At 43.7% G+C, this 26,395-nt stretch overlaps 1 protein-coding gene across 3 annotated transcripts; it reads left to right on the forward strand.

Annotated features, from left to right (window-relative positions):
• The first annotated feature begins 7,722 nt into the window (after window positions 1-7,722).
• On the forward strand, window positions 7,723-26,395 carry LOC118497625 (leukocyte immunoglobulin-like receptor subfamily A member 6). Of its 3 annotated transcripts, XM_036012677.1 has the most exons (9): window positions 7,723-7,792; window positions 8,250-8,285; window positions 8,509-8,772; window positions 9,008-9,307; window positions 9,568-9,615; window positions 22,153-22,200; window positions 25,124-25,234; window positions 25,861-25,913; window positions 26,003-26,395. In XM_036012677.1, exons 1-9 carry the CDS (start codon window positions 7,759-7,761, stop codon window positions 26,129-26,131), a joined length of 1,023 nt encoding a protein of 340 aa, XP_035868570.1. In that variant the 5' UTR covers window positions 7,723-7,758; the 3' UTR covers window positions 26,132-26,395. The 3 variants fall into 3 exon arrangements, with proteins under 3 accessions (XP_035868570.1, XP_035868572.1, XP_035868571.1); XM_036012678.1 differs by lacking the exons at window positions 7,723-7,792; window positions 8,250-8,285; window positions 8,509-8,772; window positions 9,008-9,307; window positions 9,568-9,615 and adding exons at window positions 20,233-20,396; window positions 20,850-20,885; window positions 21,109-21,372; window positions 21,604-21,903; XM_036012679.1 differs by lacking the exons at window positions 22,153-22,200; window positions 25,124-25,234; window positions 25,861-25,913; window positions 26,003-26,395 and adding an exon at window positions 15,481-15,897.

A 26,395-nucleotide genomic window follows, 5' to 3' on the forward strand; every position in this document is an offset into this window, starting at 1 on the left:
CCTGAATGGGAGTTAACCGCAACGGAGATCGGCCCACTTTCTAACCAGGCAGCCCAGGACAGGTAAACCACACTAGATATTGGAGGCACGTGGTGCACGCAGGCATAAGCTCTCGGGACCACCTAGGGGATCGCACTGAACTCCCTGGGGGAGGAGACATGGGGCGGAGTCAGGTTGGAAGCAAGAGAGGAAGTTCGGTTTCCTACCGGCAGGTGAGGAAGAGTGTGCACTTCTGACAACCCCCGCTGACCCTGCTGAAGTAGCTGCGGGTGATAAGTCATTCACACCCAGTTCCCACCCATACACCCCCCTGTTCCCCCAACAGCCACACGAGGAGTCTCCCAATGACAGAGCGCAGAGGCCATTGGCTACTTAAGTCATTCTCTCTGCTCTTTGAGTAGGGAAAACAGACTTGTTCCCAGCCTAAATGAATGGGCAGGGAAGAAAAGGGGGTTAGTGAGTGGGTACCTTTGGGGGCAGATAAGGGCGGGACTTGAGAGGGAGGCTTGGGAAATGACTTCGCTAGCAGCCAGTGGAGGATGGAGCCAGGTGGAGAGCTTTACCTGGGATGAGATGAAGAGCCAATCTTTCTGTGAAATAGGTCTGCTGTCTCCTCCCCATCTGTTCTCTCATCCTTGCAAAAGAGAGCTCAGCCTGAGGACCTCCAACACCCTTCTAAAAGCCTCACAGCTTGCCCCACTGTGTGTGGTAGGGACTAAACCAGTAGTTGCTGTATACTGAAACGATGAGACAGAGAAAGAGCTGAGAGGGCTGGTGCTCACCTACCCGACGCTGGGGCTTCCTTGTAGCCTGAGCAGATCCCAGCCAATGAGTTCTCCAATAAGAGGAGTTCTTCTGCTGGCCCATGCTTTGTGATTGGCCTGTGGGACCCCCGTGGGAGCCAATCTTCCCACCCTGGGTGGAATAACCCCACTGTGATCACCAATGGGTGCTTGTCGACCTTCCAAACGAAACTCACATTGAAAGGACCTGGGCCCGCTCCATTTTGAGATCCTAATTGAATTGGTCTGGAGTGGGCAATAGAGATCCAGGAGCCTTCAGAAGCTCCCTGGTGATTCCTATGTTCAATCCATCTCTCAGACCATCTGGGTGAGGGTGTTCGTCCTTGGCACTGCCAGCCTTTGGGGGTGGGTGATTCTTTCATGTGGGGAGCTCTCCTATCTACAGTAGGGTGCTCAGCAGCATCCCTGGCCTCCACCTACCAGCTGTCAGTAGCATCTCCAATTGTGACAACCCAAAATGTCTCCAAATATTGTCCAGTATCCCCTGGGAGATGAACTAGCCCCCACATGAGGACCACTGACGAGGTTGCAATTAAGGGCTTCCTCCCATCGTATTGGGTATATCAAAATGCATGCACATTCTATGTTAAATAAAATGGATAGCTCTGGCTGGTATGGCTCAGAGGATTGAGTACTGGCCTGTGAACCAAAAGGTCACCGGTTCAATTCCCAGTCAGGGCACATGCCTAGGTTGCAGTCCAGGTTCCCCAGTTGAGGGTGTGTGAGGGGCAACCAATTGATGCATCTTCTCTAGTACACTGATCTTTCTCTCCCTCTCTTTCTCCCTCCATTCCCCTCTCTCTAAGAAGTAAATAATAAAATCTTTTTTAAAAATTTAATAGATGAGAACAGCCAAGCTCACTTGCTCTACAGCTGATGGTATTTATTTAGACTGACATTTAAATGTGACATAAATTTAAATAAGATATTTCAATGTGTATTAATTTGACTTATTTTGTATTAATTCTTATGTGTATTAATTTTGACTCTTTTGGCCAATTTGAAAGCCATTTTCCCCCCAGGAAGAAAAAGAACTTGAAAACTAGCCAGGTGGCCCAGTTGATTGGAACATCTCCCATATACCAAAAGGCTGTGGGTTCAATACCTGGTCAGGGTACATACCTAGGTCGCAGGTTCCATCCCCAGTTGTGACACATGCAGGAAGCAACCAATTGATGTTTCTTTCTCACATTGATTTTATTTCTTTAGTTTCTCTACAAATATTTAGGTTTATCTTTCTTTTTTATTATTTAATCATTTTTATTTTTGTTCTATTACACTCATCCCAATTTTTCCCCATTGTCCATCTCTGCCTATTCCACACCCCCTCCAATAGTTGATTCCCACACTGCTGTCCATGTCCTTGGGTTATTCACACATGTTCTTTGTTGAGTTTCTTCCTCTTCTCTCCATGATTATCCCCCTCCCTTCCTCAGGCTGTTTCATGTTTCCATGCTTGTGGTTTTATTTTATTCATTAAATTCCTCTTATAGGTGAGTATGCAGCAAAAAGAAAGGAGGAACTCCTACCTTTTGCGACAGCATGGATGGAACTGGAGACTATGGTGCTAAGTGAAATAAGCCCGTCAGTAAAAGACAAAAGGTTTATCTTTCTTTTACAAGTCTGTTTTTCTTTCCAGTTTTATTGATATTATTAACAAATAGTGAAGATGGAGGAATAGGTGGACGTACCGTACCTCCTCGTACAACCAAGATTAGAAAACCAATAATTTACAACAATAATTTACTATCAGAATAACACCCAGATCCGGCAGAGGATTTATCTGAATGGAAGTCAGGCAGCCAAGAAGTTGAAGTAGACGCGTTCATCCGGACTGGTAGGAGAAGACGAGCTGGCGGGCGCGGGGCTGGCTCGGGTCGGCGGCGCGCGGAGGTCGGGGGTAAAGGTTTGGCGCGAAATCGGCACAAAAGCCATCGGGCGCATAAGAAGGCAGCGGTGATCCCTGAGTACGCAAGCTGCGGCTGGCAGACCCAGAGGGGCAGCGATTGTGGACCAGGGCAGAACTCGCGGCCCAGAAGCCCAGACAAGGGTCTGAGTCCAGGGGAACGGAACTACCGCCATTGTTTTCTCCCGCCCCGCTCCCGCCCCGCCCCCACAGATAACGTCACAATCTAGCTACCGGGGTGCCCAGCCCTGGTGAGCACCTAAGGCTCCGCCCCCAACCATAACAAGAGCAACCAGACCGAAAAAAAAAAGGAGAGATAGGGGGAAAAAAACCAAAAACCATGTTTTCAACAGAGCAGATCAGTCCCCCAGGACTCATCCTTTTGAGCGACCAAGAATTAGCCAATCTATCAGATGCTGAGTTCAAAACACTCGTGATCAGAAAGCTCACGGAACTGGTGGATTTTGGACGAAATCTAGATGAAAGAATGCAGATTACCATAAAACAGATGCAGGAAGACACGCGGAGGAGAACCAATAGTGAAAGGAATGAATATGAGTCTCAAAACAATACAGTGGACCAGAAGGAAGATAGAATCAACCAAGCAGGAAAGCATGATGAAATAAGAATTCAAAAAATTGAGGAAAAGATTAAGAGCATCCAAGACACCTTTAAACGTTCCAACATCCGAATTATAGGGGTACCAGAATTGGAAGGGGAAAAGCAACAGATTGAGCACGTATTTGAACAAATAATAAAGGAGAACTTCCCCAATCTGGCAAAGGGAACAGTCTTCAAAGAAATCCAAGAAGCTCAGAGAGCCCCAAAGAAGTTGGACCCAAGAAGAAACACACCAAGGCACATCATCATTACATTAGCCAAGGTAAAAACGAAGGAGAGAATCCTAGAAGCAGCAAGAGGTAAGGGGACAGTCACCTACAAAGGAGTTCCCATCAGACTGTCAGCTGATTTCTCCAAAGAGACCTTACAGGCAAGAAGGGGCTGGAAAGAAATATTCCAAGCCATGAAAGACAAGGACCTACATCCCAGATTGCTCTATCCAGCAAAGCTCTCATTTAGAATGAAAGAGCAGATAAAGTGCTTCTCAGATAAGGTCAAGTTAAAGGAGTTCATCATCACCAAGCCCTTATTTTACGAAATGCTAAAGGGACTTATCTAAGAAAAGAAGATAAAGAAAAGACATGTATAGTAAAAGGACAGCAAACTCACAAATATCAACAACCACACCTAAAGCAAAACCAAAAGAAATGAAGTAAACAATTAGAACAGGAACAGAACCACAGAAATGGAGGGCACATGGAGGGTTAGCAACAGGGGGGTGGGAGGAGGAGAGAGGGGGAAAAGGTATAGAGAATAAGTAGCATAGAATGTAGGTTGAAAATAGATAGGGGGAGGGCAAGAATAGTACGGGAAATGTAGAAACTAAAGAACTCATAAGTATGACACATGGACATGAACTAAAGGGGGAAATGTGGGTGGGAGGGGGGTACAGGGGGGAGGGGAGAGAAGGGGGGAAATGGGACAACTGTAATAGCATAATCAATAAAATATATTAAAAAATAAATAAATAAATAAAACCCAGATTTGGCGGCCATTGAGGGAAGAACCACGCGGACTCGAATGAGAAGGAGAGCCATGCGCTGCACTGAGAAGAAGAACCGTGTGCAGCCACTGGGGGAGAACCATGCTGCTTTAGGGAGAAGAGCCATGCACAGCCCAGAGGAGGAGAGCCATGCGCAGCCCTGAGAGGGAGAGCCATGTGCAGCCCTGAGAGGGAGAGCCATGCGCAGCCCTGAGGAGAAGAACCACACGACCTGGCAGAGTGGGGTCCCCGCAGCTTTAGAAGGGGGAACCACCACCTGGTTTTAGCAGAGATCCCAGCGACTCAGCCGAGGGTGCCGGGAACCCAGGGAGGTCTCCCAGTCGAGAGGGAGTACTAACTGGAAAGAACCAGAAGACTACCTGAGCCATGGGCTTCTATTTCCTTTCCTGAGATACGGTACTCTGGACTGGGCAAAGGGGGAAGGAAGGAAGGACTGTGTGTTTGTGGGTGTTTTAAGGGACTTTGGGATTTTGGTAAAGACATTAGGTCACTACTTTAAGTTAGTATGGCATTAAATAAACATTTCCTTTCCTTTTCACGAAAAAAAAAATAGTAATTGCATATATTTAAGGTGGACAATGTGATGTTTGGGAATATTATGTTTGCTATATCTATCAACTAGCCCATGCAAAGGGGAATTCAGTTGAAATCAACACACTGTTAAAGGTACCTTCCACATTGCTGCTTTTATACTCATACATAAAACACTCCCCCCAAGACATTCCTCCCTTCACTCAGTAAACAGTCACGCCTTTTCAAAACTTACCCCAAGTTCAGAAATACTGAAATACCAATCTAGCATGTATATTGAAAATTAATCTCAACCATAAACACCACGCACACATTAAACTAAAAATGGCATTTATTGGAAACCCATCTGACAATGAAAAGGGACATTTTCATAGGCACCCAGGACAGGTGATACTTCTACAAATCAACTGCATGCCCCAGAATAAGGGAGAAATGGGTTAGGGTAGCCACCTCCCAGGTATCCAGCGCCATGCGACATTTTAACAGGACAATCAAGTAGCCTGTGCAATGAAAAGAAAGTATCCATGATTGATTTAAAAATGAAAAACTACCTTTAATGATAATTGAATTACTAAGCAAACTATTCCTTTGCATGTGCTACATACTTTATTCCTCATAAAACTTATGAGGAAAGTACTATTGTCATTGCAATTTGGCTGATGTTAAGAACTAAAGTTCAGTTAGAGAATTATAATAAATGGATCCAAGATTCAAATCAAGACAAGATGGCAGACAGTCAGTGTCCTGAGCTACTAGCAAAGTCCAATAACTACTAGCAAAGTCCAATAACTAACTGGCAAAGTCCAATAATTAATTAGTCCAATAAATGAATCAATTACCAAATGCATAAATGAAAGGATGCAGTTGCTTATTCACATACACATATTTCAGGCCTCAGAAAAATCAACTAGAAGGCAAAATAATCACATACACATGGATGGATTCATAGGTACCATGACCCAACTATTACATTATTTCACTTAATCATCCTATAGTCCAATGAATTGTGAGTACATGTGTTTATGCTTAACATTCCCTATTTACAACTGAAGAAATTGAGACAGAAACATTGAATGACTCCTCCCCAAAGTTCACAGAACTCACAGGTGGCACAGGAGAGGGATAGATTTAGACAGGCTTCTGATGGAATAAGTGAGTTCGGGTGGGGTAGACAGAGCCTGAAACAGTGGTTAAATATGAAAAAGAGGAACTACATGGTGAGAACAGAGCACTGGGTGAACTGATAAGAAGCCACAATCAAGAATGCCTTAACAGAACACCCAGTGTTGTCAGAACAGATCTCAGCCAGGCCAGGGGTCTCTGCAGAGGGGCAAGTGAGTGACATGAACAGGGAAAGACTGTCATATGGAGAAGGAGAAAGAAAAACCACCCTCCAAATCAACTGCTTCAACATGGACTGTCCAGCCTTGACCAGTGTGGCTCAGTTGGTTAGAGAGTCATCCTGCAAAGCAAAAAGTCAATGGTTCAATGCCTGTGTTCAGACCCTGGTTGGGGTGTGTATGAGAGGCAACCGATGTTTCCTTTCCTCTCTTTTTCCCTCATTCCCCTCTCTAAAAATAAATAAATAAATAATTTTTGAGTGGGGTGGAGGGTGTGTGGGGTAGGGGAGACCAACAGGGAAAAAAATGGGACAACCATAATTGAACACAATTAAAAAAAAAAAGAAAGAAAGAAAATATCCATTAAAAAATGTTTTAAGGAAATAGGCTCTCTAAATCCTGCCATGTGTGACAGCATGGACGAACCTGGATGAACTGGATGAAGGCTCCACCAGTGTGCAGATTTAAGCACAAAGCTGAAGGGGCATGGGGGTGGAGGAGGATGAAGAAGGTAGAGGTGGTCAAAAACATGGTGACACAAGGAAGCTACATGTTGGCTGGTCACACAATGCAATATGCAGATGATGTAACAGAATGACACGCTTGAAACCTATGTAATGTTATTAACCAACAACACCCCAGTTAACTTAATTTAGAAAAGGACAAAGGTGTGACTTCAGATAATGTGATATCTCCTTTAGGTTTAACATTGACTGATTTCCAGGAAGAGAATTCGTACCAACACAACCTTGGAGAAACACACAGAAACAGGACAAATGATAGTTCTGCAACAGCCCCTCCAGCGAGGTCCATCTGGGACACTGCACACCGGGCAGTTAGCACTTTTCAGAAACTCATTGTCATTCCTGCCACTTTGGATACGAGGAAGGGAACACAAAATTGACAGAAGAGGACCACACATTCCCACGGTATTTCAAAGCAGACCTCAGGTTGGAAATTATTTATTTCTTCTTCTCTACCCTGTGGTTATCTTACCCCATCCATTGCACAAAAGATGGAAATGGAGCACAAAAAATACAAATCAGATTAGACTGACAGCAGGCCCTTTTTTTTTTTTTTTTTTTTTGAGCAACAGTGTCAAGGCACACCCTGGCACTTAGAAGCAAGAGCCATGAGCTCACAGAGTATTTCAGAGCTGGTTAGAGAGTCATCCTGCAAAGCAAAAAGTCATTGGTTCAATGCCTGTGTTCAATGCCAATACATCTTGGGAACTACTTCTGACCTACTTTTTATCAGTTCTCCCTGCTCAATGTGCACTTTAAACACAACAATTAAATGCTCCTGCAAAATTGGGGACAGAAAATAGGGACAAAGTTGGACTGGTGATACTCTGAAAGTCAGTTAACTATCATCTTCATGACTGAGCTGCATCTGCAAGACTCACCCAGAAGAGGTTGTGAAATGTCTTCTTTCACTCTGGGGGAGAGACCCAAGGCCACTGCACCACTTCCTGCTGCCTGGCATTCCTCTTAGAGAAGTCTGTGCTCATAACGCAGCATTGCTGGGGCAGGCGACCAGCCAGGACCCTCCATCATGTCCCTGGCCCTGCCCACTCTGCTCTGTCTTGGTGAGTCTAGACAGAAGGGTCAGGTGCAAACACAAGGCTACAGGGGGCAGGTTCGTGGTTGTATAAGACAGGGCTCTTCTCCAGTAAATGGAAGAAAACAAAACAGAAAGGAACTCATAAGCACAGAGAGCTGACTGATGGCTGCCAGAGGGGAGGGACACTCGGGGGCTGGGTAGAAAAGGGGAAGGGATTGAGAAGTGTAGGTTGGTGGTTATAAAATACTCACTGGATGTGAAGTACAGCACAGGAAATATAGTCAATAATGTAATAACTGTGTGTACAGTACAAGGTGGGTGCTGGAAACATCAAGGAAGCCCTCTGTAAAGTATGTGATTGATGGTCTGACCGCCATACTGTACACCTGAAACTGATACGAAATAATGTTGAATGTGAACTGTAAATGAAAAAAAAAATTGTTTTAAAGACTGGGCTATTGTCACCTGCTCTTTTCTTCCAGAGCTGATTCTGGGTCAGAGCACACAGGCTCAGAAAGGTGAGTATTTGTTTATATTATTTTTTATTTGTATCTTTTTTCTTATTATGAGGTGACTATTTTTTTAATGTTCCAAGGACTGAGTTGGGTTTGGCCAGATATCAGCTCTCCTGGCCACTGGGATGAGATATCTTTGTCTTAACCTTGTGTCTGTAAGCATGCAGGCAGTGGGGAATGGCATGAGAAACAGATACACCTGTCCATTTCTCATCTGTTCTTCTAGGAGCTTTACCCCAACCTAATATCACAACTCAGCCTGGATCCATGGTTCTATTTAAGAAATATGTGACAATCCAGTGCTGGGGGCCAGCAAAAGCTGAAGCATACAAGATATTTAAAGAGGGAGGACCTGAGCCTAGGGAGGCTGAGACGTCCACTTTATATATCAAAGAGATGAAAACAGACTGGACGGGACTGTACCGCTGTTCCTACAGGAGGGGAAAACTCTGGTCCCCACGCAGTGCCCCCCTGACATTGGTCATAACAGGTGAGTGACACACGGGCAGCAGGCCCAGGTGGGACCCTTTGCAGGGGAAGAATCAGGCTCTCAGATAGGAAGGCTCAGTCCCTGGGAAGGAACCAGGGTGGTGCAGAGAGGGCTTTCCTCAGGGCAGGGCAGGGCAGGGAGCAGCTGGAACCCAGAGCCCCATATCTTGTTGGAAAACAGAAGGACAATGAATGTACATGACCTCCCTTTGCTACTGAACTTCCCTCTTTCTCAGGAACTTATGCCAAACCCTCACTCAGCAGCATGAGTGGCACTGTGGTGGCTTCAGGAGATGAGGTGATATGGAAGTGTTTCTCAAAATTCAAGTTTGATAGATTTATTCTCACCAAAGAAGATGGATTTCACGCCATCCAGAATGAAAGCTCCACATGCCAGGACAATCAATGCAAAGCCATCTTCCACAGGGATCCTGTCACCCACACACAGGCAGGGACCTATATGTGCTATGGTGCCTTCAACAACAACCCCTATTTGTGGTCTCACCCCAGCAACCCATTAGAACTTGAGGTCAAAGGTAAGGAAGCTCCTTTGTCTTCATGTTCCCAGGTGAGGTTGATGATGTCCAGTTAGAGGAGAGGTTGGGGAAAAGAGGGCAGTTAAGGGGGTAGTGGTGTCAGCACCCTGTTCTTGGACAGGAAGCTGTGAGGTCACCCTCACCCCTCACCCACCCTGCAGCCCTCCCAACCTGTGCCTGGCCTGTGGGTCATTGCAAGTCTGTGCACAGAGAGCCTGAGTGGAGATAATGAAACCAGCCCATTTTGTCCCCATTTGCAGAATGTCCTGATGGTTCCACCAGACCCAGAGACCCCAGACCTACACAGGGTGAGTCACTGGTATGTGTAAAGAATTCAAAGTACAAATTTTAATGCCTCTTCTCTCAGACTTGTAGTAAAAATATTGGGTTGGCCAAAAAGTCCATTTAGTTTTCTGTAAAATAAACGTCACATTTTTCATTTTCATCAATGACTTGATTAATTTAGATATTTTGAGTATGTCAACACTCTCAGACTATTGGCTAGTAGTGGGTAGAGGCCAGGGCTGCTACTCAACATCTTCCAATGCATAAGAAAGCCCTACAGCAGGGAATTATTTGGCCAAAACGTGAATAGTATGAAGAAACTTCACAAACCACTTTTGACCCATTTGATCAGTCAAAGCACCTTCTCCATACACTGAACAAATCTTTTTTTTTTTTTGCATTTCAGCTGCATTTTTACCTTTTTTAAAATAATAAAGTATAATACCCTGGAAATGTTGCATATTTTCTTCTATCTTCAATATTTAAATGGCTGCACAAAAATTCACCAATTTTGGTAAGTTTGTTTTAAATGCATGCTGATATGACTACTGTCACAATACAATCTAACAAAATTGTTTCAAATGATGTTAAAGACAACTAAGCACTACTTAGAGCCATCATGAGGAAAACACTGAAAAAACACTTTGGCCAGCCCAATATTATTGAACAGAGACAGAGTCAGCTTTTTAAGAGGACATCTGGCCCTGGCTAGTAAGCTCAGTTGGTGGGAGCATTGTCTCAATATACCAAGGTTGCAGGTTCAATCCCTTGTTAGAGCACATAAGAATCCACCAGCCAATGCAAAAATGATAGAACAACAAATTTCTCTCTATCTCTCTCAATCTCTCTCTCTTTCTCTCTCTTCCTCTTCCTCCCTTTCTCTCTCCCTCTCTCTAAAAGTCAATTAATACATTTTTATAAACAAAGGTCTTCTGATGGCTGGAGGCAGAGAGCAGATAAAGGAGGTGGGGCTCTTTTCCATTGGCCAGAGCAGAAGGGTAGACAGTGTGTGGATGGCAAATAACATCTCTAGGGTCCATTGATACCATTTATCAGGGATCCATGTCCAGTACTCCTCAGAGCATCTTAGATTCAGAGCCCTCCTCACCGAGCTCTCCCTAGTCCCACAGGGAAGAGACTCATTCAGTCTTCTCCAAGTGATTGAGATCATCAGATAAACTTTTCTCTGGAGGCTCATCCCTGTACTTCACTGAGGACACAAAACTCATGAGAACTATTTCTGCAACTAATTCACAGTGTCCCCTACTACTATTTTCCCTCCTCAGAACCTCAATTTCTCTACATACAAGGAAGCAAATTCTGTGTAGAATTAAGAAGGACTGCTGAGCCCTGTGTGATGTGGTTCAGTTGGTTGGAACATCATCCAATAGACTGAAAGTTCACAGGTAGAATTCTTGGTCAGGAAAAATGCCTGAGTTACAGGTGGGTCCCCAGTCAGGAGACGTATGAGACAACCAAATAATGTTTATCTCCCCCTCTCACTCTCCCTCCCTTTCCTTCTCTCTTTAAATTAATAAGCATGTCCTTAGGTAAGGATAAAAATATTAAAATATAAAGCAGCCTCCCTGTTTTCAAAGAAGTATACACTGGAAGAAATTAAAAGTAGGTTGGGTGATGCAAGAGATTGAATCAGTGGGTAAGAAGACATGGTAGAAAAAGAGCACCAAATAAAAAAGGTCAGCAAAAACTTTTGTTAAAATAAAAAGAATGAAGATATTTTAAGGGAAATTTTGGACAGCATGAGACATAGGAACATCTGCATCATAGGGGCACTTGATGGAGAAGAGAGTCAGCAAGGGATAGAGAACCTATTTGAAGAAACAATGACAGAAAACTTCCCTAACGTGCAGGAAAAAAGTAACACAAGTCCAGGAAGCACACAGATTCCCAATTCATATGAACCAAGAGGCTTACACCAAGACACATCATAATTAAAATAGCAAAAATTAAATTAAAGGCCGAGAAAGAATTTTAAAGACTTCCAGACAAAGGCAGTCAGTTACCCACCAGGGTGCTCCCATAAGGCTGTCAGCTGACTTTTCACCAGAAATACTTTAGACCAGAAGATACTGGCATGAAGTATTCAAATTAATGAAAAGCAAGTATCTGAAACCAACACTACCATATACAGTAAGGCTATCATTTAAAATTGAAGGAGAAATAAAGAGCTTCCCAGACCAAAATAAAAGTATATATACAGAAAATGTTCATTACCCCAAAACCAGCATTGCCAAAAAAAAAAAAAAGATAGACTACTTTAGAAAAGGAGAAGAAAGAGAGAGAGTAAGAGATAGGTTTTAAAAAATGGTAATAAATAAGTACATACCAAAGAGACCCTTAGCTGTAAATGGATTAAATGCTCCAATCAAAAGACATACAGTAGCTGAGTGGATAAGAAGACATGACCCATATATATGCTGTCTACAAGAGACCCACCTCAGAACAAAAGATTCACACAGGCTGAAAGTGAAGATCAAAAAATATCCCGTGCAAATAAAAACAAATAGCTGGAATAGCAATGCTTACAACTGATGAAAGACTTCAAAACAAAAGCCATAACAAGAGACAAAGAAGGTCACTACATAACACTACTTAATGACTCTCTAGAATGGATGGATTTAATTGATATTTACATAGCATTTCATCCCAAGGCAGGATTCTTCTCAAGTGCACATGGAATATTATCAAAGGCAGACCTCACTTCAGAACATGAATGAGTCTTAACAAATCCAAAAAGATTGAAATCATATCAAGCATCTTCTTGGATCACAATAGCATGAAACTAGGAAATAACTACATTCAAACACTGGAAGGCTAGAACGCATCTTATTAAACAATGAATGGGTTACCAATGAATTCAAGGAAGAAATCAAAAATTACTCAGGAACAAGTGAAAATGAACACACAAAAAAACAAAATCTGTGGGACACAGTGACAGCAGTTTCAAGAAGGAAGTTTACTGCCTTACTAGCCTGCCTTGGGAAGCAAGGAAAATATCAAATAAACCATCTAAAACTACACCTAAAATAACTGGAAAAAGAATAAGAAAAGCCCAAAGTAGAAGAAAGGAACCAATAATGATCAGAGCAAAAACAAATGACATAGAGACAAAAAAATACAAAAGATCGATGGAACTAAGAGATGCTTCTTTGAAAAGATAAACAAGATAGATGAACTTTCAGCCAGACTCATCAGGAAACAAAAAGAGAGAAGACCCAGATAAGTGAAATCAGAAATGAAGAGGAGAAATACAACCCCTTGTATTTCTCTGATATCAAAGAAATACAAGGAATTGTATGAAAATACTGCTAACAAACTGAAAGAGGTAGGCAAAATGGACAAATTCCTAGAAACATACAATCTCCCAAAACTCAATCAGGAAGAATCAGAAAACCTGAATAGACTGATAACAGCCAATGAAATTGAAGCAGTAATCAAAACATTCCCAGCAAACAACCACCCTAAACCAGATGGCTTTACAGGTGAATTTTATCATTCAGATAAAAAATAACTAACATCTGCTGTCCTGAAACTATTCCAAAAATTCAAGAGGAAAGACTTCCAAGCTCTTTTTACAAAGCCAGAAGCATCCTAATTCTGAAACCAGACAAATACACTTAAGAAAGAAAATTATATGCCAATATTCCTGATGAACAAAATATTAGCAAATGAGATCCAGCAATACATTAAAAAGACCATGAGCAACCAGGATTTCCAGGGATGCAACATTGGTAAAACATTTGTAAATCAGTCAATAGGACATATCACATAAACTATATGAAGAGTAAAATCACATCATTGTATCAATAGATGCAGAAAAAGCATTTGATCAAATCTAGTGCCCATTTATGATTAAAAAAAAAACACTCAACGAAGTGGAAGTAGATCAACCATCCCACAATATAATAAAAGCCATGTAAGATAAACCCACAGCCAACATCATACTCAAAGGCCAAACACGGAAAGTGTTTCCCTTAAGATCAGAAACAAGACAGGGATGTCTGCTTTCACTTTTTTTTTCAACATAGTACTGGAAGTCCTAGCTATAGCAATCAGATAAGAAAAAGAAATAAAAGGCAACCAAATTAGAAAGGATGAAGGAAATCTGTCATTATTCTCAGATGAAATTATATTATACATAGAAAGCCTAAAAGACTCCACCAAAAAACTACTAGACCTACTCAATAAACTTGGCAAAGTAGCAGGATACAAAATTAATATCCATTTTTATGGGACTAACAAATAAAAATAAAGTAGCAGGATACAAAATTAATAAATAGGCAGCATGTTTAAACACCAATAATGAACTCTCACAAAGAGAAAGCAAGAAAACAATTCCATCTACTATTGCAACAAAAAATATAAGGTACCTAGGAATAAACTTAACCAAGGAAGTAAAAGACCTAGACCTTAAAAGCTATAGAACACCAAAGAAAGAAACTGAGGAAGATGCAAATAAGTGGAAGCACATACCGTGTTCATGGATCATTAAAAGCTTCATACTACCCAAAGCAATTGTAGATAGAATGTCATTCCTATTAAAATACCAATGGTACATTTCACAGATCTAAAACAAATTCCAAAAGTTTAGCTGGTTCCAAAAAGGACACCGAATATCTTCATCAATCTTGAGAAAAAAGAACAAAGTGAGGAGGGAGGATCACAATACCTGTTATCAAACTATACTACAAGGCTACTGTAGTCAAAACAGCCTGGTACTGGCTAAGAATAGGCATGTATATCAGTGGAACACAACTTAAGAGCCCAGAAATCAGTCCACACCTGTATGGTCTATAAATACTTGACAAAGGAGGAAAAAGCATACAATGGAGTAAAAATAGTCTCTTCAATAAATGATTTTAGGGAAATTTGACAGGTACATGCAAAAAAAATGAAAATAGACCACCAACTTACCCCATACAGCAGAATAAACTCAAAGTGAGTAAAAGACTTAAATGGAATTGAAAAATCAAAATTCTAGAAGAAAACATAGTAAAATCTCAGGCATCTCTCATAGCAATATTTTTGCCAATACATCTCCTAGGGTGAGGCAGACAAAGGAAAAAATTAAAAAATGGGACTACATCAAGTAAAAAGCTTCTGCACAGAAAAAGAAACCATCAGCAAAATGAAGAGGAACCCACTGAATGGGAGAACATATTTGCCGATAATACATCTGATACAGAAATAATTTCCAAGCCTTGGCTGGCGTAGCTCAGTGGATTGAGTGTGGGCTGGGAACGAAAGTGTCCCATGTTTGATTCCCAGCCAGGGTACATTCCCATTCCTGGGTTGCAGGCCATAACCCCCAGCAACCGCACATTGATGTTTCTCTCTCTCTCTCTCTCTCTCTCTCTCTCTCTCTCTCTCTCTCTCTCTCTCTCTCTCTCTCCCCCTTCCCTCTCTAAAAATAAATAAATAAAATCTTAAAAAAAAAGAAATAATTTCCAAAGCATATGAAGGATGTACTTATACACTTAACACCAAGAAGACAACCAATTTAAAAATCGGCGGTCCTGCATAGATACATGGAACAAGACTGACAATTGTAAGAGAGAGTGGGGGAAGTGAGGGTGGGGTGAAAGAAATGGAGGGAATTAGCCAAAGCACATTCACCCATGACCCACAGACACAGGCAGCAATGTGGGGAGGGCTAGCAGAGAGGAACACATTTGCCAGGTGAATGGGGGCAAATGGAGGACATCTGTAATAGTATCAACAATAAAAAATATATATACATGTATAAATGAATTAAAAGAAACAGAAATAAGATGGGGGTGCCCTGGGTGGACATCCAGGGTCCAGTTACATCCAGGGGTAACTTTGGCCTGCTCTGACCTCTGCCACCTCTTGTCCACATGTTCTAGCCTCACACCCCCAAGACTACACAGTGGGGAATCTCATCCGCATGGGCGTGGCTGCCTTGGTCCTGGTGGTCCTCAGGGTGCTGCTGTTTCAGGCTCGAGACAGCGAGAGAAGTGTCTCTGATGCAGCCAGAACATGAGCACAGAGGGGACAGGGCACTTCAGAGATGGGGAGCCATGGAGCCCATCTGATGATCCAGGAGGTGGTGAAGGACAGTCTGGACCACAGGTGGGGAGACTGTCTGATGATGTGTCCAGGGCAGTGAACAAGCTTTGGGATCAGGGAGTGTCTGAGCACTCCCTGTGCAGGGCTCTTTCTCCATTAAATGTCTGTTTTCTCTTCCTTCTTGTTGACTTTCTGTAATGACCCCCTTGTTTTCTCACCCCTGTGCCATGAGGGTCCATCCCACATGGCTGGTTTGTGCCCACGCATCTAAAACCTCATGCTCCCTTCCAATTTATGTAATAAAATGTTCGTTATTTCTACTCACTATCTGACCAGGTGGACACTATTGAGTCTTCCTCTCCTCAGTTCACAGGAGTTATCCAGGAATCAATCAAGTAAAAAAAAAATGGGCTAAATTAGATGTGACCCTGGAAAGATGAATACAGACTAATGCCACCCCCCCTCCAACCCCATGATCCTGCCCATTTGCATTAGATGCCACGTGTCCCATTTCCCCAGAACTGCCCTCATTGGTATTTGAAGGGACAGCCTAGTGGAGGGCTGCCTCTGAAAATAATCATTTTTCATAATAATATGATTTGTACAATTGTCCAGAGTCTGAATACATCAAATGGAATATCATTCAACCTTGAGAAAGAAGGAATTCCTGTCACTTCAGACCACACACAATGACCTCAGGGGCATTTTGTTTAGTGAGATCACTCACACAGAGAAACACTGAATGACCTCAGGTATATGTGGAATCTATAAAAGCCAAGCAGGTAGAAACAGAGAGAGTGGAATAGTGGTGACCATGGGGAGTGTGGGAAAAGGAGAGATGTCAGTCAGAAAGCATCAACGTTCAGTGGTACTAGACCTAATATATATTATGTGGGAGACAAATTTCATATTTCTTCTGAAAACAGTTTTATATAATTAACCAGTGTTATACAGCAGCTTGGCCAGGGAATAGTGAATAATATAAACTGAATGATTGATATGACTTTCAACAGCAGCAAGCTATGTGATTGAAGAGCTCAGGAAAACAAAAGGTGACACCTTAGACATCAGGGGTGTTGAGTCATGGAGCTCAGGTCAGTCCCTCAGCACCTGCTATTTTAGGATAAAAAGAAGCTGTTCCTCTTCCTGTGAGAGAGGCCTCTTGTGGATAGTACAAATGTGGTGTGGGAGAATCCCCACCACCACATCCTGTGAAGTTGTCAGCTTTGCTCAGCCCCTCCTCCTGTTCAACAGAAGAACCATGTTCCCCAAATTCCTCAGCCTCGGGAAGTACAGGCAAAAAGCGACACCTCATTGGAGCTGACTGTGGACATAGTGCTTGTGAATTCTTGCTCCTCGCCTTCTTCTAAGGTGACAACACAAGTGTCACTCTCATAATCATCAGGGAAATAGAAATAAAAGCCACTGTGAGACAGCTCACACCTATTACAATGGCTGTTTTCAAAGAGACAAGAAACAGCAAGGTTGAAGATTCAAATCGAGGTGCAAAGGTTCTTTTGTATTGGTGTTTTAGTACTCTTAGGATATAGTCCCAGCAGTGGAATTGCAGGGTCAAAAGGCAGATCCATTTTTAGTTTTCTAAGCAAAATATAACCAAAGACACTGAAATAGCAGACAGACTGACAGTGACCAGAGGGGAGAGAAGAGGGAATTTCAGGGGAGATTGCGAAGGGTTTACAGGAACAAATACAAAGGACACATGGACAAAAACTAGAGGGAGGGTGGTAATGGGAGGGAAGTGGGGAGGGTTGGGTGGGTGGGCTGGAATGGGAGTAAAAGGGAGAAAACTGTACTTGAACAATGATTAAAATAAAATTTTTTTTAAAAGAAGAAAAAAAAAGATTCAAATCGAGACCGGACGGCAGACAATGTCTTGAACTACTAGCAAAACCCAAAAATGAACTCACAGCTAACTAAATGAACCCATCACCAAAGGCATGAATTAAAGTATACAGTGGCTTATTCACATCTCGCTCTGCAGCGGGGGAGGGCCAACGGGCGCTCCATACCAAAGCAGCTCATTTGCCCTTGCGCAGTGATCTCAATGCACCGAATCTGGGGAGAGAATGAGGTAGCATTTACTCCTCCCATGGGGGGAAGTGTCATTGTTATAACACGGTGAGAATTTTACGATGAAACTAGCACCAACAAGAAGTAGCTCTCAGATGCTACCAAGTGTTAATAAGTCAGAAATGAGGAAGATTACCACGAAGATGCCTGTGTCTTCATAAAGCATTCAAATTTCCTCAGCTTGTCTCCATCTCTCCGACCACAGGTCTTTCTTATTATTAAAAAAAAAACAACAAAGACAACCATATTTCTCAATTGAACTTTATGCTGAATAGCCATTAATGTTACATATCTGTGATTTAGCCAAGAGGAGTAAGAAAATGATATACCTAGGGAAGGACTGACCATCATCCACGATGGATAAAAAACCTTTGTCCCTTCTTCCTGGGGAATGATTGGCTTGCGTCTCGTTGTGTGAACAGTACTGGCATCGTGCAAAGTGAGACCACGATTTTGCTGTTGAAGTATGTTTTAAAGACACAAGTTTGCCCTAACTGGTGTGGCTCAGTTGGTGGGAGAGCCGTCCTGTGAACTGAAGGGTTGTGGTTTCAGTCCCAGTCCAGTCACATATGGGAGGCAATCTCTGGATACAAAAGTAAAATAAAACAATAAAATAAAATAAAATAAAATAAAATAAAATAAATAAATTAAATAAATAAATAAATTAAATTAAATTAAAAATTTCCAATGCCAACTTGATAAGGAACAGCCATGATGACTTTGCACTAGGTCACTGTAGCTAAGCCTGAACTATGTTTTCTAGAATTTTCCTCTTTCTGTGGTCCCAGGTGTGGAATGACTACCACAGATACTGGAACAAGACTTAGAAAATGGAAGTGAAACCACAGGTGTGTCTATTGCTAGGCAGCGGGTGTGCAAATGCAGGCTCAGTGACTTGGCATCCCACACACATGACACAGGACCCGCTGTCTCAGCCTTTGTGTAGGACACAGCCATGTCCACGGTGCTTCTTTTCCCTCAGCTCCTCCCTCCACTGTGCTGTCACCTGCACCAGAACAGGTATTTCTGATGCTCTGTGGTGAACACCACCACACGTCATTGAGGTTGCAGAGGGTGATAGACACACTGACCCCAGTGTCTCTGGATCTGGCCACATCCTATCCAGCACTTCCTCTCAACACCCATCATGTCCAGCATCGTGATGGCAACCACAAGACACCACATGACCTTGCACAGAGTTCTTCAGCTGCCACCACAGCCCCACAAAGTCTGATGCCCTCTGTCGTCCTCATCACTCACATGGCCCTGACTTCTGATAGAATCCCATACCAGAAGCATTCAGATCTAAAAGAGGATGACCCAGACGACTGTATGTCTTGGACAATAACCCCAGCTACCACAGTTTTTGTGAAGATTAAGTGCAAACTCCCTCCAAGGACTCTACCTGTCTGGAATAAAATAGAGACTCAGTAATAGCTTAGTTATATGTTGTTTTAGATTTGGAGTTAAGATCACCACATGAAGGTGGAATGGGGGAAGATTACAAATCAAAGCTACATGTTTACCCAGGAAAAGAGTGGGGGTGAGTATGTAGTAAGCTTCAACCTGCCTGCCAATTTGAGGACAATGATGAAGAAAGATGGGAGTGAGGGAGGATGAAGAAGGTGAAGGGATTCAAAATCACAGTGACACAAGGAAGCCACATGTTGGGTGGTCACCACACAATGCAATATGCAGATGATGTAACAGAGAACGACACACTTGAAACCTATGTAATGTTATTAACCAACACCACCCCAGTTAACTTAACTTAGAAAAGGACAAAGGTGTGACTTCAGCCAATGTGACATCTCATTTAGGTTCCACATTGACTGATTTCCAGGAACAGAATCTGTGCCAACATGACCTTGGAGAAACACACAGAACAAAACAAATGATAGTTCTGCAATGGCCCCTCCAGCAAGGTCCATCTGGCATACTTTGCACACTGGGCAGTTGGCACTTTTCAGGAACTCATTGTCATTCCTGCCATTTTGGATATGAAGAAGGGAACACAGAATTGACAAAAGAGGACCACGAGTTACCACGGTATTTCGGAGCAGACCTCAGGTTGGAAATTATTTGTTTCTTCTTCTCTACCCTGTGGTTATCTTACCCCATCCATTGCGCAAAAAAGATGGAAATGGAGCACAGAAAATACAAATCAGATTAGACTGATAGCAGGCTTTTTTTTTTTCTTTTTTTTTCTTTTTTTTTTTTTTTGAGCAACAGTGTCAAGGCACACCCTGGCATTTAGAAGCAAGAGCCATGAGCTCACAGAGTATTTCAGAGTACATCTTGGGAACTATTTCTGACCTACTTTTTATCAGTGCTCCCTGCTCAGTGTGCACTTTAAACAGAAATATTAAATGCTCCTGTGAAATTGGGGACAGAAAAAAGGGACGAAGTTGGACTGGTGATATTCTGAAAGTCAGATAACTATCATCTTCATGACTGAGCTGTGTCTATAAGACCCACCCAGAAGAAGTTGTGAAATGTCTTCTTTCACTCTGGGGGTGAGACCCAAGGCCACTGCACCACTTCCTGCTGCCTTGCATTCCTCTTAGAGAAGTCCGAGCCTCATAACGCAGCAACACTGGGGCAGGCAGCCAGCCAGGACCCTGGATCATGTCCCTGGTCCTGCCCACTCTGCTCTGTCTCGGTGAGTCTGGACAGAAGGGTCAGATGCAAACCTAGGCTACAGGGGGCAGGTCGGTCGTTCTGTAAGATGGGGCTGTTCTCCAATAAATGGAAGAAAACAAAAGAGAAAGGAACTCATAAGCACAGAGAGCTGACTGACAGTTGCCAGAGGGGAGGGAGACTGGAGGGCTGGGTGGAAAAGGCAAAAGGAATGAGAAGTGCAGGTTGGTGGTTATAAAATACTCATGGGATGTAAAGTATGGCACAGGAAATATAGCCAATAATATTGTAATAACTGTGTGTTCGGTGCCAGTGGGGTGCTGGAAATATCAAGGAAACCCTTTGTAAAGTACGTGATCATCTGACCACCATGCTGTACACCTAAAACTGATACAAAATAATATTGAATATGAAATGTAAATGAAAGAAAATTGTTTTAAAGACTGGGCTGTTCTCACCTGCTTTTTTCTTGCAGAGCTGATTCTGGGTCAGAGCACACAGGCTCAGAAAGGTGAGTGTTTGTTTATATTATTTTTAATTTGTATCTTTTTTCTTATTATGAGGTGAGTATTTTTTTAATGTTCCAAGTTCTAAGTTGGGTTTGGCCAGATATCAGCTCTCCTGGCCACTGGGATGAGATATCTTTGTCTTAACCTTGTGTCTGTAAGCATGCAGGCAGTGGGGAATGGCATGAAAAACAGATACAACTGTCTATTTCTCACCTGTTCTTCTAGGAGCTTTACCCCAACCTAATATCACAGCTCAGCCCAGATCCATGGTTGTAAATAAGAAATATGTGACAATCCAGTGCTGGGGGCCAGCAAAAGCTGAAGCATACAAGATATTTAAAGAGGGAGGACCTGAGCCTAGGGAGGCTGAGATGTCCACTTTATATATCAAAGAGATGAAACCAGACCAGACGGGACTATACCGCTGTTCCTACAGGAGTGGAAAACTCTGGTCCCCATGCAGTGCTTCCCTGACACTGGTCATGACAGGTGAGTGACACACGGGCAGCAGGGCCAGGTGGGACCCTTTGCAGGGGGAGAATCAGGCTCTCAGATAGGAAGGCTCAGTCTCTGGGAAGGAGCCAGGGTGGTGCACACAGGGTGTCCCTCAGGGTGGGACAGGGAGCAGCTAGAACCCAGAGCCCCATATCTTGTTGGGAAACAGAAAAGACAATGAATGTACATGACCTTCCTTTGTCACTGAACTTCTCTCTTTCTCAGGAACTTATGCCAAACCCTCACTCAGCCGCATGAGTGGCACTGTGGTGGCTTCAGGAGATGAGGTGATATGGAAGTGTTTCTCAAAACTCAAGTATGATAGATTTATTCTCATCAAAGAAGATGAATTTCAAACCATCCAGAATGAAAGCTCCACATGCCAGGACAATCAACACCAGGCCATCTTCCACAGGGGTCCTGTCACCCACACACAGGCAGGGACCTATAGGTGCTATGGTGCCTTCAACAACAACCCATATTTATGGTCTCATCCCAGCAACCCATTAGAACTTGAGGTCAAAGGTAAGGAAGCTTGTTTGTCTTCATGTTCCCATGTGAGGTTGATCATGTCCAGTTAGAGGGGAGGTTGGGGGAAAGAGGGCAGCTAAGGGGGTGGCGGTGTCAGCACCCTGTTCTTGGACAGGAAGCTGTGAGGTTACCCTCACCCCTCACCTACCCTGCAGCCCTCCCACCCTGTGGGTCATTGCAAGTCTGTGCACAAAGAGCCTGAGTGGAGATAATGAAACCAGCCCATTTTGTCCCCATTTGCAGAATGTCCTGATGGTTCCACCAGACTCAGAGACTCCGGACCTACACAGGGTGAGTCACTGGTGTGTGTAAAGAATTCAAAGTACAAGTTTTCATGCCTCTTCTCTCAGGCTTGGAGTAAAAATAGTATTTATCAGAGATTTATCTCATCTGGCTCTGCCCTGAGCTATTCTTTTCTCTACCCCAGGGGTCAGCAAACAATGCCTGTCAGGCACCAGTTTGTGATTTGGGCTTTGTGAGCTGTGGTCACCTTTGCAACTACTCACCTCACAGACAACCTCAGAAGAGAACACGGTCATGTGCTCCCACGAAGCATCATGTACAAGCACTGAAATTTGTTTTCAGATGTTTGTACGTATCATGAACTATTCTCCTTCTCTTTTTCTTTCCTCTATTTTTATTGTTGGCACTATTACAGATGTCCCTATTTGACCCCATCCTCCCAGCCCTCCCCCCACTTCCCTGGGCTTCACCACCCTGTTGTCTGTGTCTATGGGTTATGCACGTACATTCTTTAGCTAATGTCTTTACCTTCTTTCATCCATCCCCCCATTCCCCTCTGACAGCTATGTCCATGCCTCTGTTTCTATTTTGTCAGTTTACTTTGCTCATTCAATTCCACATATGAGTGAGATCATATGTATTTATCCTTCTCTGACTGGCTTATTTCACTTAGCATAATAATCTCAATTTGTGTCAACAGTTTAAAAATGTAAAAATCCATTCTAAAGGCCAGGTCCACGCAAAAAAACAGCTGATCTCTATATTTATACAAACTTCCATATACAAGCTCTCTCTTTTGAATGTAAGAACTTTACTGAAGTCAATGCAATTAAATTTGTTGAAAGCTTAAAAGCGGGGAAACTTGAACACCTCTTTAAGTGCAGGACTAAAGGCAAAGTGGACTCTTCCTGGATGTGGCAGTCAGACAGCTGTGTGTCCATCTTCCAGATGTTTCTCTGCAAAGCTCATCCTCTTCTGGTCAGTAGGGATGTTCTCTTTGTCTTGGACCTTGGCCTTGACATTCTCAATCATGTCACTGGGCTCCACCTTCAGTAGAGGCCTTTCTGTTAAGGTCCTCATGAAGATCTGCATCCCACCCCTGAGGTGGACATGCAAAACCAAGAGAACATGCCCGCTGACCAGCAGAGGTTGATCTTTACTGGGATGCAGCTGAAAGATGGCACACCCTGCCTTACTACAATACCCGAGTTCTTTCTTCTTTTCTTTTTTAAATCCTCACCTGAGGCTATACTCATTGAGTTTAGAGAGAGAGGAAGGGAGGGAGAGAGAAAAAAAGAAGGAGCAATGTAAGAGAGAGACATCGGTCAGTTGCCTCCTGTACATGCCCTGACCGGGAATCGAGACCTAACCTGCAACCTTTTGGTGTATGGGACAGTGCTCCAACCAACTGAGCCACCCGGCCAGGGCCAAGTTCTTTCTCATCTGTGATTTCATGAATGAAGCAAAGGAGGTGATCAAAGCCATTCCCTTTTTCTAAAAAACAGGGTATTAACCTAAAAATTAAAGGCTTTTCCAAATGAGAAGCAAGTAGCATTTATTGAGATCAATAAGAACAGCTGTTCAGGAGTCTTCAATTCAATCAGAAGGCCTAATAGTTTTCCAATGAGGAGACAAAGCCAATGGGCATTTATGAGAAAGGGAAGGAGAACAATTCATAAAAGGAAGACATTGCTATTGGTGCAGATAACATAATTAGTGATGTTGTCATTATACTAAAGGGTGTCATTCACCTGCATGCCTCAAAGTCCAATCAAATGTGAACGGGAGTTTGCGGCCAAGAAAGTAAAGGTTTATTTTAAGGAAATGGCATGAAATATGGAGCCACAGCTGAATGAATGCTCCAAGACCTGGCTCTCAGATGGCTTCTAGGGGGTGTGTTATACTGAAAAAAATCATTAATCATGGTAACTAAGGGTTCAGGTTAGGGTCATGGTCTCCCCTGATTGGTCTGCACTAGGGCAGGAAGCAGGCGGTCACTGCATCAGACCCTGATGTCAACCAGGGCATTGCTCCATCTGATTGGTGGGTCTGGAGCTGAAACACAGCTAAGGCCTACATGTTATCTCTAGTTCAACTGAAACTCTGTCTCAGTGGTTAACAGATCTGAGGCTTTGTCCTCAAGGGTATTTAATGCTGACCAGAACCTCATTGTCTTGAGGGCTTAATGATTAAAGTAGTAGATGTTTCAAGGAAGAGGGACGCGGGAATGAGTCAGGGTGCTGGAGGAGGCCAGTTTTGAATCAAAAGGACAAAAAGGGAGAAAAGGTCCCATTAAAGAAATGAAGTTTCTGTATGGTTATAGAACATGTATGGTTATGTATGGTAAAGCTGAACAATGTTTGATGTTTTGTTTTGTTTTGTTTTGTTTTTAGATTTTATTTATTTGTTTTTAGAAAGAGGAGAAAGGAGGGAGAGAGGGAGAGAAACATCAATGTGTGGTTGCCTCTAGAGTCCCTCCTACTGGGGACCTGGCCCAAAACCCAGGGATAGACCCTGACTGGAACTCAAACCAGTGACCTTCTGGTTCTCAGGCCAGCACTCAATCCACTGAGCCACACCAGCCAGGGCAACAATGTGGTGTTGTTGTTGTTGTTGTTGTTGTTGTTGTTGTTGTTTAATTTTAAGCCCAGGAGTCATCAGCCCAGTAGTCATAATATTGGCTCTCTTCTTGTCTTGCAAACAGTTCTTTGGGACACAGGGCTGCTAAGACCCAATCCAAGGGTTCCTTTGCCCTGTTTTTCACATTCCAGGGTTTGAGCTATACAATGTGCAAGGCAGCTGCTCTGACCTGGCAGCTCTGGATCCACGTTAAAGTGACTCCACTCATATTACAGGGGTCAGCCCTCAGCAGGCAGTCGGGATGGGGTCTGCAAGAGCACACAGCAACTGCGCCTTCTGTGAAGGTCCTTCAGGCAGGGCAGCTGCTCCAACACTCTCTTGTCCTTTGCAGGCCCATCCCAAAACCTGCCTCTTCTGATTGGCATGCCAGTGGCCATCCTGCTGTGTCTCTTCCTCCTTGTCCTCCTTTTCTTATGCATCTGCCATCGCAAAGCCAAAAACAGTACGTCCTAGAGGGAGGGAGGGAGACACGGGCAGAGCCCCCTGTGCTGCAAATCCTACGTGGGAAAGGGGGAGGGGCGTTTGCTCAAGGAGGGGTGGTGAGAGAGCCAGCAGTGTGGACATGTAGGCTGATCTGCTAGCCCCAGCTGTCAGTGTAATTACCTTCTGAGCGCTCCTATCTGTGAAGTCAGAAGACAGGGCCCAGACATCCACAGCGGCCTCTCTGGGAACATGACCACCTGTGTTCTGGCTGCACTAACAGAAATAGACTGGGAGGCTGAGGCAGCGTTCAGTTCTCACAGTTCTGGGGACTGGGAGGTCTGCGGTTGAAGGTGCTGGTGGTTTGGGTCCTGGGGGTGGGGAGGGTATTCTCTTGCAGGTAGCCACCTTCCTGCTGGGTCCTCACAAGGTGGCAGGGAGAGAGCTGGAGTTCTGGCCTGCTGCTACAAGGGCACTAACCCCACTAGGAGAATTCCACCTCTAAGACCCCATCTAAACCCAGCCATCTCTCAGCAGGCGGTACCACTGCCCAATACCGTCCCACGGCGGGTTAGGGTGTCAGCATATCTACTGGAGGGTGGGGTGGTATCCAACACGCTGCCCCTAACAACTACCTCTTCCCTCCAGAAGCCACCAAGACAGGGAGACAGCCACAGGCAGCAGAATCAAGGAATAGACAGGTAAGAGTTTCCTCCTCTGCTCTGCCCTCCAACAATTCTTGGGTCCCCAACATCACACCACCATATCATAGTCTCCATTCCTTCCTCAGGCCCCTGAAGCTAGAGACCCACAGGATGTCACCTATTTGCAAGTGGCCTTCAATGGCCCCAACCAGGGGACATTTTCGACACCCAGACAGACCCACACCAGCGAATATGCAACCATTGTCCCAAAATGAGCTCTGCTTTGGACAGTAAAACATAGCGCTGCCTGTTGGAAGGCTCCTCCTCTGGAATCACTGTTTCTGTATCTGAGGCTGCCGACCTGGCCAAGGGGACCCACATGACCCCCTGAATCTGGAGACCTGAACACTATCACCCAGTCAGTTCCAGAAGCTCTACTACAATTGTCCAGCAATTTCTGGGACCCCGCAAAGTTACTGGGACAATGACAGAGTAGTTTTTGTATGTTTTCATTGATTAAAAAAATAGACTTCAGTACT

This window comes from Phyllostomus discolor, chromosome 12, assembly GCF_004126475.2.
Source record: "Phyllostomus discolor isolate MPI-MPIP mPhyDis1 chromosome 12, mPhyDis1.pri.v3, whole genome shotgun sequence".
NCBI lineage: Eukaryota > Metazoa > Chordata > Mammalia > Chiroptera > Phyllostomidae > Phyllostomus > Phyllostomus discolor.